The 19,852-nt window shown below is 55.2% G+C and overlaps 1 protein-coding gene across 1 annotated transcript; it reads right to left on the bottom strand.

Moving 5' to 3' along the window:
- Nucleotides 1-16,025: 16,025 nt before the first annotated feature.
- On the bottom strand, nt 16,026-18,927 carry CBLN1 (cerebellin 1 precursor). Its single transcript, XM_039881095.1, has 3 exons — nt 18,343-18,927; nt 18,085-18,204; nt 16,026-16,801 (listed from the first exon to the last, which is right to left on the bottom strand). The coding sequence occupies exons 1-3, from the start codon at nt 18,604-18,606 to the stop codon at nt 16,604-16,606; spliced, it is 582 nt and encodes a 193-aa protein (XP_039737029.1). The 5' UTR covers nt 18,607-18,927; the 3' UTR covers nt 16,026-16,603.
- Nucleotides 18,928-19,852: the final 925 nt, after the last annotated feature.

The raw sequence follows: 19,852 nt of genomic DNA on the forward strand, positions 1-19,852 counted from the left end.
CCAACCCGCTTGGAGCAGAAGTCACTGGAACATGAACTGGGAGGATATTTAAATGGCAATTCTGGTAAACTGCTGGAGGATGAGAGGGGACAGCTTGCGAGTGAGAAGGTCACTCTCCAGGCCCCGTCTCACAGGTGTTTCACGCTTCCCTGGGTTCTACCTCCATGAACCCCACCAGAATCTCGTGGAGAACAGCCAGACAAACCCCTTATATTTCTGGCAAAGAGAGGGGAGAAGTAACATTTTGAAATGTGCCCACTACGCTCTGCATAACAAAGTCCTGTTCTCCAGTTAAAATAATGTCACCTGAGTCTTATCTCTCATGGGCAGAAGGGCAATTACCAAGCTGCAGCCCCCTCTAGCCCTCCTATCTCACCTAAGGAGGGGGAGATGAAAAGAAAGATAAGAAATCTTTGTGAAGGTCATGGCTCAAGGACACAGGCCCACTAAAACACGGGTGGTGAGGTGTGCCTCCCCTCCCGTACACCTTCCCATCACTATGACAGGGTTCCAGTGTAATAATAGCACATTACAGCTGACAATTTGGAAATTTACAATTTCCAAAGGTTTAACATACATGTAATTGGAATAACAGAAGGCAAAAAAAAAAAAGAGAGAGAGAGAGAGTGAGAGAGAGAGAGAAAAAATGGAGCAGAAAAATCCTTGATGTTAGAAGGGTTGAGACCCCTCCAAAATTAATGACAGGCACCAAACTACAAATCTGGGAAGTTTGAAGAAACACCAAGCAGGACAAATACTGAAAACTTTACACCTAGGAATATCATATTTAAACTTCAGGAAACCAAAGAGAAAAAATCTAAAAAAAAAAAAGAAAAGAAAAGAAAAGAAAAAGAAGCATTTTAAATATAGAGGGGCAAAGCTAAGAATTACAGCGGACTTCTCATCAGAAACCCTGCAAGGGACAAGAAAATGCAGTGAAATAGTCTGGAAAGAAATATCTCACCAACCTAGAATTCTACATCCAGTGAGGTCATCCCTCAAAAGTGAAGAGGAGATACAGACTTTCTCAGACAAACAAAACCGAGAGAAGTCATTGCCGGCAGATCTGCTCTGCACGAAATGTTAAAATAAGTTCTTCAGGAAGTGGGGACATTACATAGATCAGAAACTCAGATCTGCCTGATAAAAGGAGAAGCATCAGAGAAAGAACAAAGGTAAAATAAAATCTTTTATTTTTCATATTTTCATATGAGCTATTAGATAAATGTTCAATGCTATGGTTATAGCATCTGGATGAATGAAGTCAAGGACAGCAGATTTTATAAGCCACGAGTGGGCAGAATCGAGAATATTTCGCTATAATGTAACTACACTACCTGTGAAGTGTTATAGTGTTATTTGAAAGCGGACTGAGATCAGTTGTAAATGCACATTGCAAACTCTAAGGAAACCACTGAGTTTTTTTTTTTTTAAAAAAAGAAGTATCATTTCTCAGAAGTGAGAAAATAAAATCGTATAGCCCTATATCTACTAAAGGAATTGAATCAATAATTAATAACCTTTGAAAAAGAAAGCACTGAGCCCAGATGGTTTCACTGGTGAGTTCTACCAAAGGTTTAAGAAAAAAAACAATACTAATTCTCTACAATCTCTTCCAGAAAGTAAAAGCAGAGGGAACACTCTGTAACTCATTCTCTGAGGCCCGCACTAGCCTGATACCAAAACCAGGCAAAGATGTTACAAGAAAGACGACAGACCAATAGCTCTCAATTTCTCTATAAATGTAAAACTGTTCTAAAAAACGAAGCCTGCTCAAACAAAGTGACTCCTCCTTGAAGCCCTCCGCTTCCTCCAAGGTCTCATGGGACCGACAGCGTGTCTCCATGCCCCGACTTCAGGAAACTTTCGTGTGGGTTGTCTTCCCCGCCTGGAGCACTGGAGTGGTTCTATTTTTAAAGTCCTCGCTTTCTGTCTGTCTTGCTCAGAATGTGGCTGGTGCTCCAGGATAAGCACCCCGGCTTCTGCTCACCCCGCTGTCCTCTGCTTTTATGCCACCGCCGATACCCGCCTCCCCCCAGTGCTGGCGAGGGGCGCTGGGCTCATATTGTTCCAGGGACGGCTTGAGAGAGAAAGGAATTAAGTTCAATCAAAGTGTCAGGCTGAGTTGTGTGCGTGTTGGGGTGAAGGCGAGAGGGCTTAATAAGACCACCGTCCATGCCTCGGTCATCTCGGTCATGTCCATTTCCTCTCCCCCGCCCCCACCCTAACGTAGCCCTGTCTGGATCTTAACCTTTATTAGGTGATGACAGACACTCATATGAGGTGACGCCCACCCTACCTGAAGCCAGTCATAGCAACAGCCTCAACAGGAGAGATCTGGCTACGGGACGCACGCGCGCACACACACACACACACACGCGCGCGCGCGCACACAGAGCAGTCATTTAAGTTTTCGTAACAGGGCAGCGCTCGCTCAGTGCTTTCCCCCATTGTCCGGTTTTCCCTCAGCCGGTTCACCCCTGCTCAGGGCTCTTGACCTACTTTAGTGCCGGGGAGGCCGGAGTTTGTTTATTCCTCCCGCTCGGACCTGTCCTCTGGCCTCCAGACCCGGTATCCAGCTGTCTACCTGACATCAACACCGAGGAACTTCGAATGCATCATGTCCCAAAGTGACCTCACGGCCCCTCCTGCCCCAGGCCTTCTCTCCTCTCTGGGAGTGACAATGGTGCCAGTCCTATAGGCTAACCAGAGCCTCGGAGAAATCAGAGACCACCCTTGACACCCTCGTCCCCTCACCTCTGTGTCCTCGTCCACGGGATTGGACTCCAACCTCACTGTCTCTGCCACAGCCTCGTCACCTGACCACCTGCTTCCCACCCTGTCCTCTTCCAGGCCTTGCTCCTCCCAGCAGCCAGCCTGACCGCCCCCCCTTCTCCTCCCCTACCCTGGGGCCACACTGGCCCTTCCTCCGCCCTCCCAATGCTCCCACAGGTCCGGGGTCCCTACCTGCTGTCCCTCCTGCGTGGAATGCTCTCTCCCTGGGCCCGATCCTGGCCTAGCTCATTCTCAGTCACACTCCAAATCTCAGCTCAAAATCAGACCCCTCGTAGCTCACAGTTCCCTCTGCAGCCACTGTCACTCTGTGATTACCCAGCTCCATTTGATGGTTGGACGAGCGTGCGCCTACTCGCTCAGGGGCGGGACGTGTCGATTAGGTTCCTGCTGTAATCCACACCTGGAACCGTGTCTGGCTCCTAGTAGGGGCCCCATAACTGTTTTTCACTTGAATGAATGGATCCTCTCCAAGAAGTGGGTTTTTATTATCCCTTTTTCTATATGGCTCAGGGACACTCTATAACATGCCTATGTCACAGAGCCAGAACCTAAACAAGGTCAAGGAGCCCCTAAAGCTACGCTCCTGATCACTCTTCTGTCCTAACCTGTCCTTCTGTGCTCACGGGACCTGAGGCTTCTTTCCCTTGACCAGGCACTACCCACGCTGGGGAGAGGGGACGAAACCGCATGGGGGCCCAGGCTGGTGTTGGGGGTGGGGATGTGCAGAGGGTCCATGAAGACGGCACGAGCGCCCCCCACCATCACCCATCCACACCTCTTTCTGATCTCACCAGTAACAGCAATCATCGATCGTCTGCTATGTGCCGGTGCTGTTTTAAGCATTCTACACATATGCATTGAATGAATCTTGTGAAGTAGGCATTATTATCATCCCCATTTTTCAGATGAGAAAACTGAGGCCCAGACTAAACTAAATAAGTTGCTGAACGCGACAGCGCGGACCGCGGCAGAACCGGGACGCCAACCCAGGCAGCCTGGCTCCAAAACCCGCCCTTCCGGCCGCCCCCATCCCGAGGCGCTGTCTGCAGCCATGCTGTCTGCAGCCTTGGCGTGATGGGTGACCGTGACACCCAGTGCTTCCCTATGTGAGGGGTGAGCTTGTCAGGTAATTGTCTCTCCAGGGATGGTAAATGTCGAACCTGGTGACATAAGAATGAAAATTACTATCGCCAGTGTGTCCTGGTGGCAAGATCCTCAAGGGACTGTCATCAGTTCCTGCTCCCTAGACCCTCACCTCAGGGCCGTCCTGCTTCCCAGCTTTTCCCGAGCCCCGTCCCCCAGCCCTCCACTGGATTCTGTGGGCTGCCACAAGGCACATGAAGAAATTCCTCTTCTGCTTAAAATAGTCAATTTTTGTTCTTTACAAGGACAGCGTCCTAACAGACACTTTCCAGAATCCTGGGTTGAGGCTCCAATCAGAAGATTATGGACTTGGGCCTTTGATGTCCCACAGCAGGATTTCTTACACTCGAAAATTAAGGCAACATCCTAACAAAGAGAGTGTCAGGGAGCCCGGAGCTTGTCCCACCGTGGGCAGGGGTGGGGAGGGACCTCCCAGAGCAGGTCAGGAGGACGTGGGTTGCCCGGGCCAGGGAGTTGGGGTAAGGGAGGGGAAAGCTGAGAGCTCACACCTCAGGGGACAGGCAGGCCCAAGAATAGCCATGGGCTTTGGCAGTGCGAAGGGCTGAATTAAAATGACATGAGTCAGGAAGGAAGGCTCTCTGGTGAGGACAGTTTGTACAAGGGCTCTGGTGAAGCCGCCTTCGTTACCAGCACAGAAACGGGGCAGAAGCACAGCTGCTGCCATGGACTGTCACCATTACGCGAAAGTGAAGGATGTGGTCAGCAAACCGCCTCCCAGCGCCCTATCGAGAGGCAAACGTGTTAGTGACACAGGCAGGACACCTGCTCTCCCGCAAAGCCAGCTGATGATGCTAATGACACATCTCAGATGACCGCCCCCCCTCTACTCCACGTTACAGAAGTAACCACCTTTATAGGATCGGATGTCATTGTGGGAAATAATAAGTAACCTTGTCCCCTACCCCTACTCCGCTTCGCCCTGAAAATCACACACAGACACAGAGAGAAAGATGAGCCGCTGACTCAGCAGACCTCATGCTGCAGCCCAGGCCGGGCGTGGGGAGCAGTTGTTTGCACAATGGGGCTGTACATCGAAACCACACGTGGGACTTGTAACAAAGCTGCACCCCCGGACCAGCCCAGAGCGACTGAACCAGAGTTTCTGGGGGCGGGAAGTGGCAGGCATGGACACTTTACACAAGCTCCCAGGTGAATGCCAATGAGGTCAGGTGGAGCAGGTGGGACAAATCTTGAAGGGCCACGATGAATAGTTTAGATTTTTTTTCTAAATGAGCAGGGAGCCCATTTGGAAGTTTCAGCAAAGGTGCGCCATGATCTGACTCATCTCGGCGGGAGCTTACCGTGGTTGCCGTGGGCGGAACGGATGTCGGGCAGCAGGAAAGCAAGCTGGGACCCACACGGGCCACTGCACCTGTCCAAGGGAGAGATGCTGGTGGCCTGGGCCAGCTGGCTGTTGGATTATTCTGAAGGTAGAGCTGATAGGATTTACCGCTGGATTCGATGTTTGGTATAAGGGAGAAGGAGGAGTCAAGGGATTGCCACTAACTGAGATGGAGCAGATTTGGGGACCGAAGGTCAGGAGCTCCCTTCTGAATATGTACAACCCGAGATGCTTGGTAACTACACGAGTGAAGGGTTGGGTACGGGAACCCTGGGGTTGGGGTTGGGGCTGGGTGGCCCCCGACTTTCTGTGCTCGCTTTCACTTCGAGGTAGATGTTCTCCTACACACCCACACAAACAGACACCCTTAATCCTTGATGAGTCAATGAAGGGGACTTGACTCTCTGACTTCACAAGGAGGGTAAGATTTAGGCCTGACCAATCAAAGCCTGCATTGCCTTTCCATAAAAAATGGATCTCGTGATTGGCAAGGGATCCCTTCGGAGCCAGTGAGGTACTATGAGGATTTTGCAAAGACGTCTGGGATAGAGGATTTAAAGCAGAGACAATGAAAGGGTTGGAGCTTCTGTAGCTATGTTGTGACTGTGAGGAGTGAAAGCGAGCACAGAGAGGAGACAGAAATGAGGTACTCGTGATCAAATTATTCCTGAAGCAACGTCTCTCCGTCTCTCATTCTTACCTTTCTGTACCCTGAGCCACCAGTAAATTCTCTTCCACCTCCCAAAAAATCCAAGGTGATTCTGATATAACATACTTGTGGACGAGTTTTTGGAAATACCTGTGTTATACACATGGTGCTATATCATTGCTACTCAGGTGCAGTCTGTGCACTCATCACATGGAATTCTGCGAAGACTATTAGAATTAGAAGCATTATCAGGCCATGAGGAGCTTGTGCTCATCCTGGCGAGGGAAAAAAAGAAATCAGGGTACACTGGCATTGGCCAAAATTGTCTTGGGAGCAATAATAATAACTACCATTTACCGTGTGCTTACCCTGTCTGTCGCACGAAGTCTTTCATAGGTGTTACTCTAATCCTAGCAGAATTAGATGCCATTGCTCATCTCATTTTGACAGACAAGGAAATGAAGAGAAATTAAGTCCCTTACTTAAAGTCACGCAGCCAGGGAGTGGCTGTGGTGGCAGGCACCTGTTGCTTTGGTCTATTTCACATGCATTCCCCCTTCTTTGGTGCCAGCTGCCCCCAGATAGGGCTGCCTGTCCCCGCCCCCGTCCCCAACCTGGCTTAAGGTCTGGCCAATTAGCTCACTCATTTTATTTCTCTGATCGAAGAGACTGGTCCGGGACTATGTTTGAATCAACTCGGTCAGATTGGATTTTCTGTTATATCCATCAATGGATTTTTTTTTTTTTTCTGGAGCTGTGGTAAAAAAATTTCAATGGAACTAGACAGAAAAACGAGCCTGTTGAGCCATACATCTAGCTGAGGACCTGGAAATGAATCCAAGTGTCGAAAGAAAGAAAAGAAAGAAAAGAAAGAAAGAAAGAAAGAGAGAGAGAGAGAGAGAGAGAGAGGGAGGAGGGAGGGAGGGGAGGGAGGGAGGAGGGAGGGAGGAAGAAGGAAGGAAGGCTGAAGGCGAAGGAAGGAAGGAAGGAAGGAAGGAAGGAAGGAAGGGGAGAAAAGAAAAGAAAACAAAAGAAGAGAAGAGAAAAGAAGAGAAAGAAAAAGCGCCAATGACAGATGCTGATGTCATTGTTTAAGAAGCCTGGATCGGTCATGTGATATTTTGGTCATGGGAGTCAACGAACGATTTGGGGAAGGTGGTGCTAAGGCTGGTCTGAGCTGAGTTCCTAGAGTCCCGATGAACACAGGGACGAAGGCAGCCCTCAAAACCAGCTCTGCTTAATCCAAAGCCTGCTCTCTTAACCAGCGCCCCCTACTCTGCCATACAAGGGAGCGTGAACCCCAAAGGTCATGAAGATTGACTTGGTTCATGAGTGGTTCATGTCTGTGTGGGAGGGGAAGGACAGACAGCCAAGGCCCTCACCCCAATTTCTTATCCTTCTCTGGACTAGCCTCCCTTCAGCTGGACTGTGGTCAGGGCAGGCCCCCCGCCTGGGTCTTCCTACAGAATCCGTAGACTGGAGCTGGCACTGGGCTTGCAGGAGGTGACTGTGAGGTGAGCATTGCTGAATAAATGTTTGATTGACAGCTGCAGGCCACCTGGGGATCACTCCGGTGGATATTCTGCACTCGGATGACACGTGTCTTTTTTCAACAGCCTTGGGCTCACGTGGCTGCCATTTCTGGCCCCATTCCTGCCTCCTCCCATCACGCAGAGAGTCGAGAAGCCGCCTTCTCTCTTGCGCGTGTGATTCTCCAGCCCTCGCTCTCCTCCCTCAGTCCCCTCTTCGCTGTCCTTCTGTGCTCCGACCGGAGTCACAGTTCCAGGAGCACTTGGTGTCCTGGCCACCCTTTACCTCTGCCTCAGACCAAGGTCTCCTTTTTCTCTTGTTTGTGCTCATTTGTTGCAGGATAACTTCAGCAGAAGAAGTCGATAATCCACAGCTCGCTTTCGCTTTCCCTAGCCCAACTGCATGGATTAAGCAATTCTAACATTTGCATTAACAAGCAAAAGACCCACTCACTGCGCCTGTGGATGTTAAGAGCCCATTTGTCCTGCCCCCATCCTTGGCCTCATGGCTTCCAGCCTGCTTCCCCTCCCAACGGCTGTGGTTTCTGGCCAGCGACATGTTTAATGACTCCCTGAGCTCCTAAGGAGAGGGATGGATGGGGAGGTGGCTGTGCTCTGATGGGGCAGAGGCCCCAAGTTCTGGAGAACATGATCAGATGGCTGGTTTGCCATTCAGTCACTCGTATATGACTAGAGCCCCTACCATTTCAGGTTCTGCTCCAAATTCTGGGCATAAAGCAACACCCAAGACTGACCGGGTCTCTGACCCTAGGGAGGGAGAGAGACAGTAAAGTAAATAGATAAATGAGCTTTGGGGGGCAGTGTACTGGAGCCCAGCTTGTTATAGAGGAAGGGGCTGGGTATCAGAGAGAGTAAGACCCGAAAGAAGAGGAAGTAGCCACGCAAAGCATTGGGTATTCCATGCCCCCAAAGAACCAACGCGTGCAACGCCTCTGAGACAGGAGAGAGCTTGGCAAATTCTGGGAACTGCTAGAAAGCCAGAATGAGCTACTCTGCACTGGAGGAAAGCAGCAGAAGATGAGCTTGGAGATCCACAGGGGCCAGACCTTGGAGGCCCAGCAGGCCCAGCAGGGAGCTGCAGTGCACTATGAAGGCATTAGATGGTTCTGAGCAGAGAATACCTGGTTTGGTTCATGTTTGAGATGCTCACGCTGGCAGCTGAGGGGAGAATGAATTTAGAGGGGCCGAAAGGAGACTCACATCACAGCTCTGAGAGCCGGTCACCGGATGGCTCTTTTCTGTGGGCTGGGGTTAGAATAGAAGGCAGGATTCTGGGGACAGTTTTCAGCTCGAAATTCAAACATGAAGACTCCAACTGCCACGCAGAGAGTCTTGCACTTCATAGGCTTCCAGTTGGGAGAGAACCCTAGAGGCCATGCGGTTTTGCTCCCGGGGGGAACAGGCTTGCTTCCACCCCAGCTTCCCATGACAGAGACAGGGACACATTTCGACAATCCAGGAAAACAGCTGCAAACTTTGCAGCCTCAAAGAGCACCGCTGTCACTCATGTTGATGTGGGAGATTATTTAGGCCCCCAGGCTGGCGAACCTGCCAAGCAAGTTCCCGCTTGGGAAGCATGGGGAGCCCAGAGGAGGAGGAAGGAAAGGCAGCAGACAGACAGGTGCCACGAGCCGGATGAGGCGCAAGCTGCATCCACAGCTTGGAGACGGATGAGCCCACAGCTCACTTGGTATTGCTAACGTGCCCCTCTCCACCTTCAGAATAAGTAAATAATCCATCTACCTGAAATGAACTCCTTCAAAAAGAGAGAAAGAGCATTTAGAATATTACTGAGACCTAAATGGACCAACTTTGATCAAGACGAGTTCGTACAATAGCAAGCAGACCTCTTGTCAGCTGCATTTTAATTCCATATTTGGAGCCACTCAGTCATTATAAAATCATCTGAACTGCTCAGCGGAAGTACACATTGGGGAGTTTATTTTTGAGTCTCTCCGAATACAAAGGCGAGTCTATCCAGTATGGGATGTGGGCAGAGCACACGGCTTCCTTTCAGATGAGGAGGAAGGGATGTCCAGGGGCCCCTCCTTTTTTAGCAAGTCCTTCTTTCCCCTTTGAAAGATTCCCCGAAGTCCACAGTCATTTCCGATGATGGGAGTAAAGGCTCTTGGGGGTCTCACCTGAGTGAGCAGGTTGCTGTTGGCTAGCAGAGCCTTCCAGAGAATTCCATTAGGCCGAACTCCCAGCTGGACACTGGGTCTGTGGAAGGAAGAGAATTTTGGAGAATCCTTGCTTTTCTTTAGAGGGAACCAGCTAAGACCACTCCACCTCTACGGTCTGCAACAGAACCCAAGGCGGAGAGGGCATGTCACAAGTTCTCCTGCTTTCGGCTAGAACAAATACCCTGAGAGCCCACGGCTAGCCATGAGCCAAGGTCTGCTGGGAAAACACCAGTTCCCTCATCGGCTGGGGCATTGTGTGGCTACCGTTTACACCTTGCCACTATGTTGCCACTGTGATCAAACTTTCTGGGCTTCGCCAGCTGATGGGCACCATCCAGCAGGGCCTTCGACCCCACTCATAACCACAGACTTTATGCCTTGCTCCTGGATTAAACAACCAATCAACCAGTACTGAATCACATTACGAGATATTGCGGAAAGGGGCGAGGATTCGCATTGTTTAAGAAAAATAAAGGGTGGTCCCTGCCCTCTGCCCCAAGCCCACTCCACCCTCTGAAATAAAGGTGGTTGCTCAGGATACTGGGGACTTAGAGGGAGAGGCGCACATCGCCGAGCCTGCACCATAGAATCCCCCAGTCCAGGGCGTCCTGTTGTCAAATTCCTCATTCGGCCATTCAAGATCTACTTTTTTTGCAGATTCTGCTCCAGGAACTGTGCTAGGCGCCGAGCACGGAGCTGTAACGAGGCCGACAACGAGGTAGACACCTTCCTAAATGCACTTACGATGCAACCAGCCACCCCTCCAGCCATCTGCCCACCCATTCACGTGCTCACTCACTCATTCATTCCGCAACATTTATAGAGCTTCTAGCAGCCCCGACGTTGTGCCTGGCACCGGGCACGGGTGGGAACAGCAGATGAGGGCTGATGCTCGTGGAGCTTAGAGCCCAACAGAGCTGTGGTCAGGCTGCGATCTGAATAGGAGGGTTCAGGTGGTCAGCAGAGGGTGCGGCCCCAGTGTGTGGGGGTCAGAGAGGACCTTGCAGATGAGGTAGAATTCAAGAGAAGCCCCGAAGGTCAAATTGGAGCCTGCTCAGGTCAGGCAGAGAGCAGTCTCTGGACTCGCCCCCTGCAGTCTTTCCTTGACCTCTTCAAAGTTTAGCAAGGTGAACAAAGACCCACCCCACCCCCACCCCCAGACACTGGGCTGTGGCCATACAAGTGGAAGTCCTTCCTTTATGAACCGGAAGTTCTTCCTGGCTTCCGTTGTCCTGTCTCCTCACTGCTACCAGGTCAAGCGGCCTCATTTATGCACAAGCAAGCATTTCCGCAGCAAGAAGATCTAGCAGCAAATCTGCACACCAAACCATACAGATAATTACATCCAATGTTGGCCCCTTCCTCACCGCCCCTGCTCCCCACTATCCCAGGGTCAAGGCTGGGACTTCTGGGGACAGGCCGAGCTCAAAGTGAACTGGAAGAGGTGAGAGCAAGCGCAGGTGCTGAGGAAGGTTCCCTGCCTGTACGGGGTCTGGGAGCACTTCCAGGTCAGCATTCCTGTAGCGACGAGGGCAGCGAACTGGGAGGTTTAGGAAGTTCCCCCCAAGGGCAGTTTCACTGGCTGGGTCCGTGTCCTGCAATTGCGCCTGGCACAGTTAGGTTTCACCATGACAGTCACAGCACACCCGCTCTGTGCCAGGCACCAAGGGAGGCACGGACCAAGCAAAGTGAACAGGCCGAAGTTCCCGCTTCGGAGGGGCTCAGCCTCTAAAGGGACACGGACATGACAAGGGGGCTTGTGCCCTGACCGGGCATTGTGCGGCCATGCAGAGTGTTCATCCACATGGGTCACGCACGGGACTACATGAGCAACGCGGATGGAGATGAGACACAGAGTGGGAGCCGCTGTTCACGTGACTGACTAGAGGGGGCGGGGAGAAGAGAGAGGGCAGCACCCTTTTCCTAATTCCAAGATTCACTCGCTCTGCGTCCCTCCCCCTCCCTGGTTTCAGTTTTCCGTCTGTCCCATGTCCCCTCGTGTCCTGCTTCTGTGACAGTGATGCGCATCGATCTTTACTGTCTCTACCGTTTACTCCGCACCTACTGTGTGTCAGGCAGCGCTGAGCATTTTTCGTACCTCTTCACACAGTCCTCACAGCCATCCTGCTGTGAAGGCTTTATTGTTCCCGCTTGAAATACGAGCAAACTGAGGCTCTGAGAGAGTGCGCCTGTGTCTTCAATGAGGAATCTGTGCAAAGATACCAAGAGGCCTTTGTAAGGGCTCAGGGAATCTTTTGTCCCCCGTGAATTGGCTCAAAGGCAGGTGAACCTGGCTTTCCCTCCTGGCTCGACCTCCCAGCTCCAGGACACAGCTGGCCTCCTCCAGAGTCGGTAAAAGGTTTCATTCTTGTTTGAAAGCCAGTGGGAGCGGGCCAAAGAGCGCGCTGGGAGGTGGCTGGCTGAATGGGAGAGGGGACGCCTTGATCTGAAAAGTAACATCACCTGGAGAAAACCCTCGACATCTCCATCCCACCCCCTCATATTTGGGATCCGAGATAAACAAGGTCAGACTAGGGGAGAGAGTCATCTCGGTGGCGCATCACGCCAGAGGCCAGCGCAGGGCGCGAGTCTGCACCTTTTGGTCTTTGGACCCACTCCTGAGTCCGAGGGGCCCGGGGACTGGCCCAGCACCCCCATGGAAATGTCCTCTCGGTTCGCTCCGCCCCGCACTCTTCCCCCATCACTACCCCATTAAGGCAACAATTAAGGAGCCGGGTGAGGCTCCCTTGCCATCTGGCTAATTATGTTCTCGTTAGGAGCCCATTCTCCGGGCTGTCAGCGTCTGGCTCCAGCGCGGCTCGGAGGGCGCGCTCCCCGCTCAGCCAAGGGCCGAAGCCGCGGCGAGGGAGCGGGGGAGCCGGCGAGCCGGACGCCGGCGCGAGACCCGTGCTGCTGGGCAGACAACGCAGAGGACACTGACCCCGCTCCTCGCCAGGGATCCAGCGTGGGCCGGGTGGTACCCAGAAGCGCAAGGCGCCGCCTGGAAAACCCGGGCCCAGAAGTCAGGTCTGGGCTCCTTGCTCCCGAAAACCTGCCTTTCTGCGGCTATTACCCCCACCCCCCACCCATCAAATGGCAAGCGAAGGGATCCCTGGGATAAGACTCCTAACACAGACCCTCCCAGAACTGGAAAGTGTGCGGAGAGAGACCGTACTCGGAAGAGGGAGGCCACGAGGGGTAACCAGCCTGTCTATCTGGGGCGCCGGAAGGCTTCCTGGAGGAGGTGACGTTTACTATTGAGGCAGAAGAGGAGGAAGTAACCAAGGTGGCCTGAGCAGGGGAGGAGTGTTTCAGACTGAGGGTGAGGCTGAATGAGGGGGTGGTCCTGGAACCTCTACAGCCTCTGTTCCCATAGGGTTTGAGGTGAAAGCAAGAGGCAGGGCAACCTCATCTAGAAGGGCCTAGAAGGTACTAAGCGTTAAAGGAAGCCACCGTGAGGTGTGGGTTTTAGAGCGCCCCTTTCCCCAGCCTCTGGTTAGGGGCAGGGAGGGAGTCTCTACCCAGCACCTGGCCCTTTTCCTCTCTCCCCCTCAATCCATAACACACCAGTTGGGGTCTGATTCCCTCCAATCTGGAGCACAATTTTCAGATGAAGGCTGACTCATTAGCCTCTGGCAGAAGTTACAGCCACTACCACCTTTGCCCCACATGAGGTGAGGGGGAGGGACTGACCGCTAAGAGTAAGGCCCTCGAGAGCTCTCTAAACTTCAGGCCCCTGGGGAAGAGCTGTCCACAGCCCACCCAGGCTAATGGGAGGGATGGTCTGAGGGTGCAGGCAGTTTGGAGGTGGGAAACCTCACATTTCCCCCCGGGCCCTCTGGAGCAGGAGTGCCAGCTTAGCACTCCTGAGCGCTTGCTGGTGCGGCCGCCACTGCCCCCATTGAAACCACTGCGGAGCATGGGACGGCTGGCACCAGGTGTCTCTCCTCCCGCCCAGCGCCAAACGAGGCTGGGTGGGAGGGTGGGGAGGGGTTGTGGACCTTGGGAAAGCTTGTGTTGGACGGACGAGACCACTTCCTGGAAGAGGCAGCCTTCTAGTCAAACTGCTTAGATCCCCAGAAAGGTTAGGATTTTCCCAAGGAAAGGACAGAAAGTGTCCTTCAACTTGAAGCAAAGAAACAGCTGGTACAGAGGGATGAAGACAGTGACGGGAGGTGGGTTCATCAAATGGCAAGGGAACGGATCAGAGGGTAAAGAAATGGCTGTAACCAGAGTGAGAAGGGCCTCCGACGCTAAGGTCAGACGTTGGGGGAAACGGGGGTTCTCCCTCAGGAAGGGGCCGGCTGGAGCCAGAGCAGAATCATGGAATAGCTTTTCTCTCTCTGTTCCACTGTGGCTCATATTCTCCCGCTCTGTGTTCACCTTAGACTTCAGAGAAGAGGCTCAAAGTGAGTCTGAGTGTCTGGATGCACAGGCTTGCCCTTGGCCTCCAGCCTGGCCTCAGGCCTGGCCTTCAGGGGCCTGGTCAGCATAGGATGTAGCCAGGAATCACTAAACCCAGGCAAAAGAGCTGGGGACCCTGGTCAGGGAACAGAGGACTGCTGGGACAACTCGGAGCAGAAGAGAGTCTCGGAGATGTTTGGAGTCCTCTCTGTCTTTGTACACACGGGCAAACTGAGGCCCAGAAAGGGGACTTGCCGGTCACCCAGCAGAAGCACAGCCTGGTCGTCGCACAGCCTGTACAACCACCGCCACGGGCCCCTCCTCAGAAAGAGAGTGACCACCAGCGGGCAGCCAAGTGAGCTCCGAGCGCATTCCAGCGCATTCCGGGCGCGGCTTCGTTGGGTGGCGGCGACTGTCCCCCCGTGGAGAGCCCGGGCGCCGAGCCTGCGGGGCTGGCGGGCTGGCTCTGCGCGCTCAGGCGGAGTGGTTGGGTGGAGCTCGTTCCGCTGCCGAGGCTCCACTTTCCCGACCTCTCCCTCCCAACCGAAAAATGCGGAGAAAACATTTTAAAAAGTGTCTCTTAAAAAAAGGGCGGGGGGGAAAGTTTTTTTAAAGTCCTCGGGGGCTCCTTATTCCACCTCTTCCGCTTCCCTGGGAACTGACTCGGGGTGAGGCTGAGGCAGAAAGAGAAAAGCCCTCGAGTCCGCTGCTCAATCCCGAAGGCCCCACCTATCCCCTCGGGACCGGGACGCCGGGGCGGCGGAGCGCCCTGGAATGCGGCCGGCGGAGGAGGGTGACGGAAGATGGGGCGCGAGTTCTCAACGAAGGCCGCTCGCTTCGTGAATCTCTCAGTCAGAGGAGCCGCCGGAATAAATCTAGACTCGTAGCTTATCATGCTATTATTAATCCCCCCTTCTCCCACCCCCAGGAGCTAATTAAATTCGTCCCCGAAACTCGGGCCAGGAAAAAGCCTCTAAAAGGACCAGAGCTAGCGGGGGCCCATCCAGGCGGAGGCTCCCGCCGCGGGGCCCGGGGCCCAGGGCCCGCTCTCCGGCGCCCGACCTCCCCGCTGCCGAAGCGACTGGGTCAGACGTCCAGGCTTAAAACGAAGTCGTTTATTTCAGTTTTGTTTCCACATTATGTTCCGATACAATCAAAGCTCCTGGACGAACCTCTGATTAAAAGTCCTGCGATGAGCGCAATCACAGGTCCTGGGCGCCGGGGTGCGTACGGCGGGCGGAGCGGCGGTACGAAAAACGCTGCCTCGGGGACCCGGGAGCGACGCCGGGAGAAACCCTGGGGCCGAGGCGTGGGAAGCCCGCCGCTCCGGGCTGGCTGGGTCCGGCTCCTCTGGTCGGGATTATTCCTGATGCATACGGACTTCGAAAAACCCGAACTTCTCTTCCAGGCCGGCAGCCCCGCTGGGCGAAGAAGATTTTCTGCCAAATGTCCTACGTTTGTGCCAAAGCAGGGAGCACAGCGAGTGCGGGGCCGGCCCCGGGCCTGGAGCGGGAAGGCGCGCGGCCCTGCACCGCGCGGAAGCCCCGGCGCCTGGCGTCGGGGTGGCGGGCTAGCGCGTTTCCCACACTCTGAAACTCGTCCTTCCGCACCCCTGCCCCCAAACCTCGCGCCTGGGGAAGCTGCGGAGTTTAGAAAGCTGTTTCAGAAAAATAAAATTCCCACTTTAACTTTATTGAATTAAAGCGAAATTAAATCTTGACTATTCACACGTATGTTACAGGGGACGAGGAAGCGTCCGGAAGAACCTCCTGGCGGTTCGTGGAGCCACAGAACACGAGGGCACCGACAAGCATCAGAACATCAAGCAGCCTTAGCTTTCACGATCACTCCGAATAGGACAGAGAAATACGGAAATACAGCCAGTTTCCACTGGGAAGAGTTCTTCGTGTACAAATGATATATATTTATATATATAATTTTTAAACCAGTCACCACTAAGGTGAGTCCTTTCTCTGCTAACAAGCAGCCGAGGACACAAAGTATCTTCAGCTAATTAACTCTTGAGCGCTGTTTTAAGAAGAGCAATACTTGCCAAATTAAAAGTAACTCCCCCATCCAAAAACAAAAACAAAACAAAACCTTGCCCCCTCTTAACTAAAAGGGGGGAGGGGCATATTAGATTTCAGCAGGGGACAGCGGAAGAAGATATCTCACATTATACGGTGAAATACAAAGTTTCTTTTCGGTAAATGGTAGGGAGCATGAACATGGGGTAAGAAACAACGACAAAGCAGTCTCTCTTCCTTCGTTACTGAAACTGAAATCGGGAGGCGAGTTTATTTTTGGAAATGGGAGTGCGCAGAGCTAGGTGGAATTTACTTCTAAGGAGTAAATGGACAGAGTCGTCCCACCGCCCGGCGCACCTTTCACGCGGAATCAGCTGGGGAACACGTGGGACGTTCCCAGTCCGCAGCTTTCTCCTTACATTTCAGCCTCCTTCTCATTGCCCCTCCTGCCTTCGCCCTCTCCCCGCCTCCATGCGGTGCTGCGCCAGTCAGAGGGGAAACACGAGGAATCCGGAGAAGGTCGAGTACTTCCAGCCTCCCATCAAGTTGCCCCGCTCCAGCTTGAGGTATGCTCGGTCGCCTTTCTCCATCTGGATTAGGACTCCGTTGCTGGCGGCTTCCCGGGTCACGTCTTGGTCACCAGCGAAGGCTGAAATCACCGGCCACCCGTTTAACATGAGGCTCACCTGAAAAAGAGAAAGGCCTGCTTCAGAGTCGCGACCTAAGCGGGTACGGAAGCGGCAGCGGAGACGCGAATCTTCACCGCCAGGCTAAGGGCCATAAACGCCTGGAAGCATGGTGGGGGTGGGAGAGCGGGCTTTTTGCTGAGAATCCCAATGGGAGAGAAAGATGGACCATCTGATGAGAGGAAGGGTCTGCCCACTTCAATACTGGGAGTCACTTTTATTCCCTGAGCGCCCAGCGAATCTCTGCAGCGCTTAAAAACTAGTTTAATGAATTGTGGTGCTTCAAGCGTCCCCTGAGACTCTAGGGCCTCTACCCGCGCAACCACACCCCACCACCAGCAGCACCCACCCCCCACTCCCCTCTCAAACTGAAACTCAAGCAACTCTGTTCTGCGCTTCTGGGAAAACAAACAAAAGCCCTGTCTCCTTGTCTGAGCTTCCTGAACACAGTGGAGAGACACAGTGGAGAAGCCGGGCAAGGCTCTCGGTCAGCGAGAAATCTCGTGCAGAGCTGTGCTCTGTACTTCATCCCCAAGCCCCAGGCTCAATTCCCCTCCACCACCGGCGGCTCCCGCCACTGCCTGGCTTTGTCCTTGCGGTGGCATCGGCAGCCAAAGGCCCTGCGCCCTCCTCTCAGCGGCGCATTCCGCCTTCTGTCTCAGCTCAGAGGAAACCTAACCTTTAAGAACCCGGGGAGCCGGTGAGTGCTGGGTGGGACACGGATGGAGCCGCGAAGGAGTGACAATAGGCCCCCTCCTTCTTTCTCCATCCTTCGCCCTCTTGGGCTCGGAGCTGCTAGTTCAAAAACCCAGCCAGGGTGGGTCCGCAAAGGGACGCCGCGAGGCCCCCTGAGCGTGGAGCTGGAGGCAAGCGCACAGGCGTCTGGCAGCTTCGGATAAGCGAGGAGGGGGTCGGGGTGCTGTCCGTGGTGCTGAAGGCGGGGATCATGGAAATCTTCAGGAAGCGGGAACTGTCTGTGATGCTAACAACCTCTACGGGGAATCCCTAGAGTCCCGCGGGGAGGCTGGAGAACCTCTTCCGAAGGACCCGGAAGGTGGAGGAGGGAAACTATGCCTTTGGGGAGGGGACTAGGTTCCAAGAGCCGGCGACACGGGGAGCAAGGAACAGCCAAACCACAGAACCGTGAGGCCCTGCTACTCGCCCTTCCAAGCGGCCCCGGGCAAATGCAGCTGCCCTTTATCTCCCTCCCCCCTCATATGGCCGCTCACTTCCGCGGCTAGTCCCCTACCAGGGCCGGGATCTGGCCCTGAAGCGCAGCTGACCTGGATGGTCTGTCTGTTGTAGACCTTTACCACGTGGAAGTTAAAACTGTAGATCCCTTTGCGCGGGGCGATGAAAGTGCTGCGTTCTGAATCAAAGTTGTTTCCGATGTTCACTAGTACCTATAACGAGACGGGAACGAGCAGGCACGAGTCAATCCCGAACTCTTGGCCCGCGTCTCCGCGGAGAGCGTGGAGAGGATCGGACATCTACCTTCCACCTCGCCCCACCCCCCGCTAATCCATGCACGGAGCACTCACCTGGTCGAAGTAGATGATCATGGTGCGATTACTCATTTCGGACGGCTCGTGGTTAGTGCTCCTGATGGCAGAGAAAGCCACCTTGGCGCTGCCGGAGCGCACAGAGATGCCCAGAGCTGTGCCGGTGGGATCAGACGTGGGGTTGGAGTCGCACACCACCAGGCACTTGCCCTCCAGAACGATGGGCTCCGTCTCATTCTGCCCGCGGGCCGGGCCCGCCAGCCACACCGCCCCAAGCAGCAGCAGCTCCACGACGCCCAGCATCGCGCCGCCGGCGCCCACCCCGCCCCCCAGCCCGGGGGCTGCCAGCGCCAGCCGCCCCCCCGCCCCAGCCCCGCTCCGAAGCCCCCTCCTCAGCTCCGTGCGCAGCTCCGCCGACGCCGCCCTGGACACTCTTGCTCTTCCTTGCACTCCCGGGCAAGCGGGCCCCCTGCGCGATGCTCCCGGAACCCCTCCCGGGCCTCAGGGGTGCCGCGGCTGCCCAGCCGCACTTGGATGCATAGCCGCTGCCGCTCGGTCCCCGCTGCTTCCGCCGCCTCCTGCCCGCACCCGCCGCTGGCGCCGCCGCTGCCTCTCTGAATTATTGATGCAGCCGGCGCTGCAGCCGGAGCGGGCGGAGAGCGCGCGTCCGGCACAAAGGCGCGGACCGCGGCCTGGCCCCGCCCCCGCCGCCTCAAGCCCGCCTCCCTCCACGGCTCCGCCCCTGCCCGGCCGAGGCCCCGCCCTCCAGCCAATCCTGGCGCGCCGCGCTCCCCGCCGGGCCAATGGCGGCGCTGTCCGCGCGCGGCCACCTGACCCCGGGCGCCGTTGTTATTAGGCGCGGCGAGGCGGGCGGCGCGCGGCAGCAGGGTTGGGCTCTGGCCCGGAGTCGACTGAAGGAGCGAGGCCGGGAGCGCGCGCGCGCGCGCACGCGCCCGAACCGTCCGCCGCGGCCGCTCGCTCTCTCGCCCGCTGCACCTCGCCGCGGTCCTGTTCAGCCCCCTCAGCCCTTCCGCTCGCCTCCGTCGCCGGCCCTCAGGTAGGAGGGGCGCGCGCCCAGGGTGGGGAGTAGCATCGCAGGGCGCGCGGGGCGGGACGGGTGCGCCCCCCAGCGGGCGCAGGCGCGAGGGGCAGCGGGCGCGCGGGCGAGCCCGGATGGTCGAGCTGACCCGGCGGCCGGCGGCGAGGCGCGTGCGCGCGTGCGCGGCGGGGCGTGCGCCGTGGCCTGCGGGAGAGGCGCACGTGCCGCCGCCGGGAGCGGGCTTGGCGGTCACTCGAGGCCAGCGCCACCAGGCCCGCTTTGCCCGGCCTCGCCTTGCCCAGCCCGCGGCGGGGACGATGGAGCTGGGCTGGCCGCCCCTCGTCCTCCTCGAAACTCCAGCTCCGCGGGCCGCGGAGTCGGATGGAGCGTGCACGCATCCATTCGCCCGTTCGTTGGTTCAGGCTAGGTCACTGACGTGCCCGGAGTGCCGGACACTGAGCCGGGCGCCGAGGATGCCGAGCAAAACCAGACGCGCCCGCCTTCGCGCCC

The sequence above is a fragment of the Pteropus medius genome, unplaced genomic scaffold (assembly GCF_902729225.1).
Source record: "Pteropus medius unplaced genomic scaffold, Ma_sr-lr_union100, whole genome shotgun sequence".
NCBI lineage: Eukaryota > Metazoa > Chordata > Mammalia > Chiroptera > Pteropodidae > Pteropus > Pteropus medius.

Coding starts and splice junctions, on each gene's coding strand:
- CBLN1 (XM_039881095.1), bottom strand. CDS start 18,606: ATGCTGGGCGTCGTGGAGCTGCTGCTGCTTGGGGCGGTGTGGCTGGCG. Junction 18,205..18,342: donor TGATCATCTACTTCGACCAG/GTGAGTGCTCCG, acceptor GTCTCGTTATAG/GTACTAGTGAACATCGGAAA. Junction 16,802..18,084: donor ACAACAGACAGACCATCCAG/GTCAGCTGCGCT, acceptor TCTCTTTTTCAG/GTGAGCCTCATGTTAAACGG.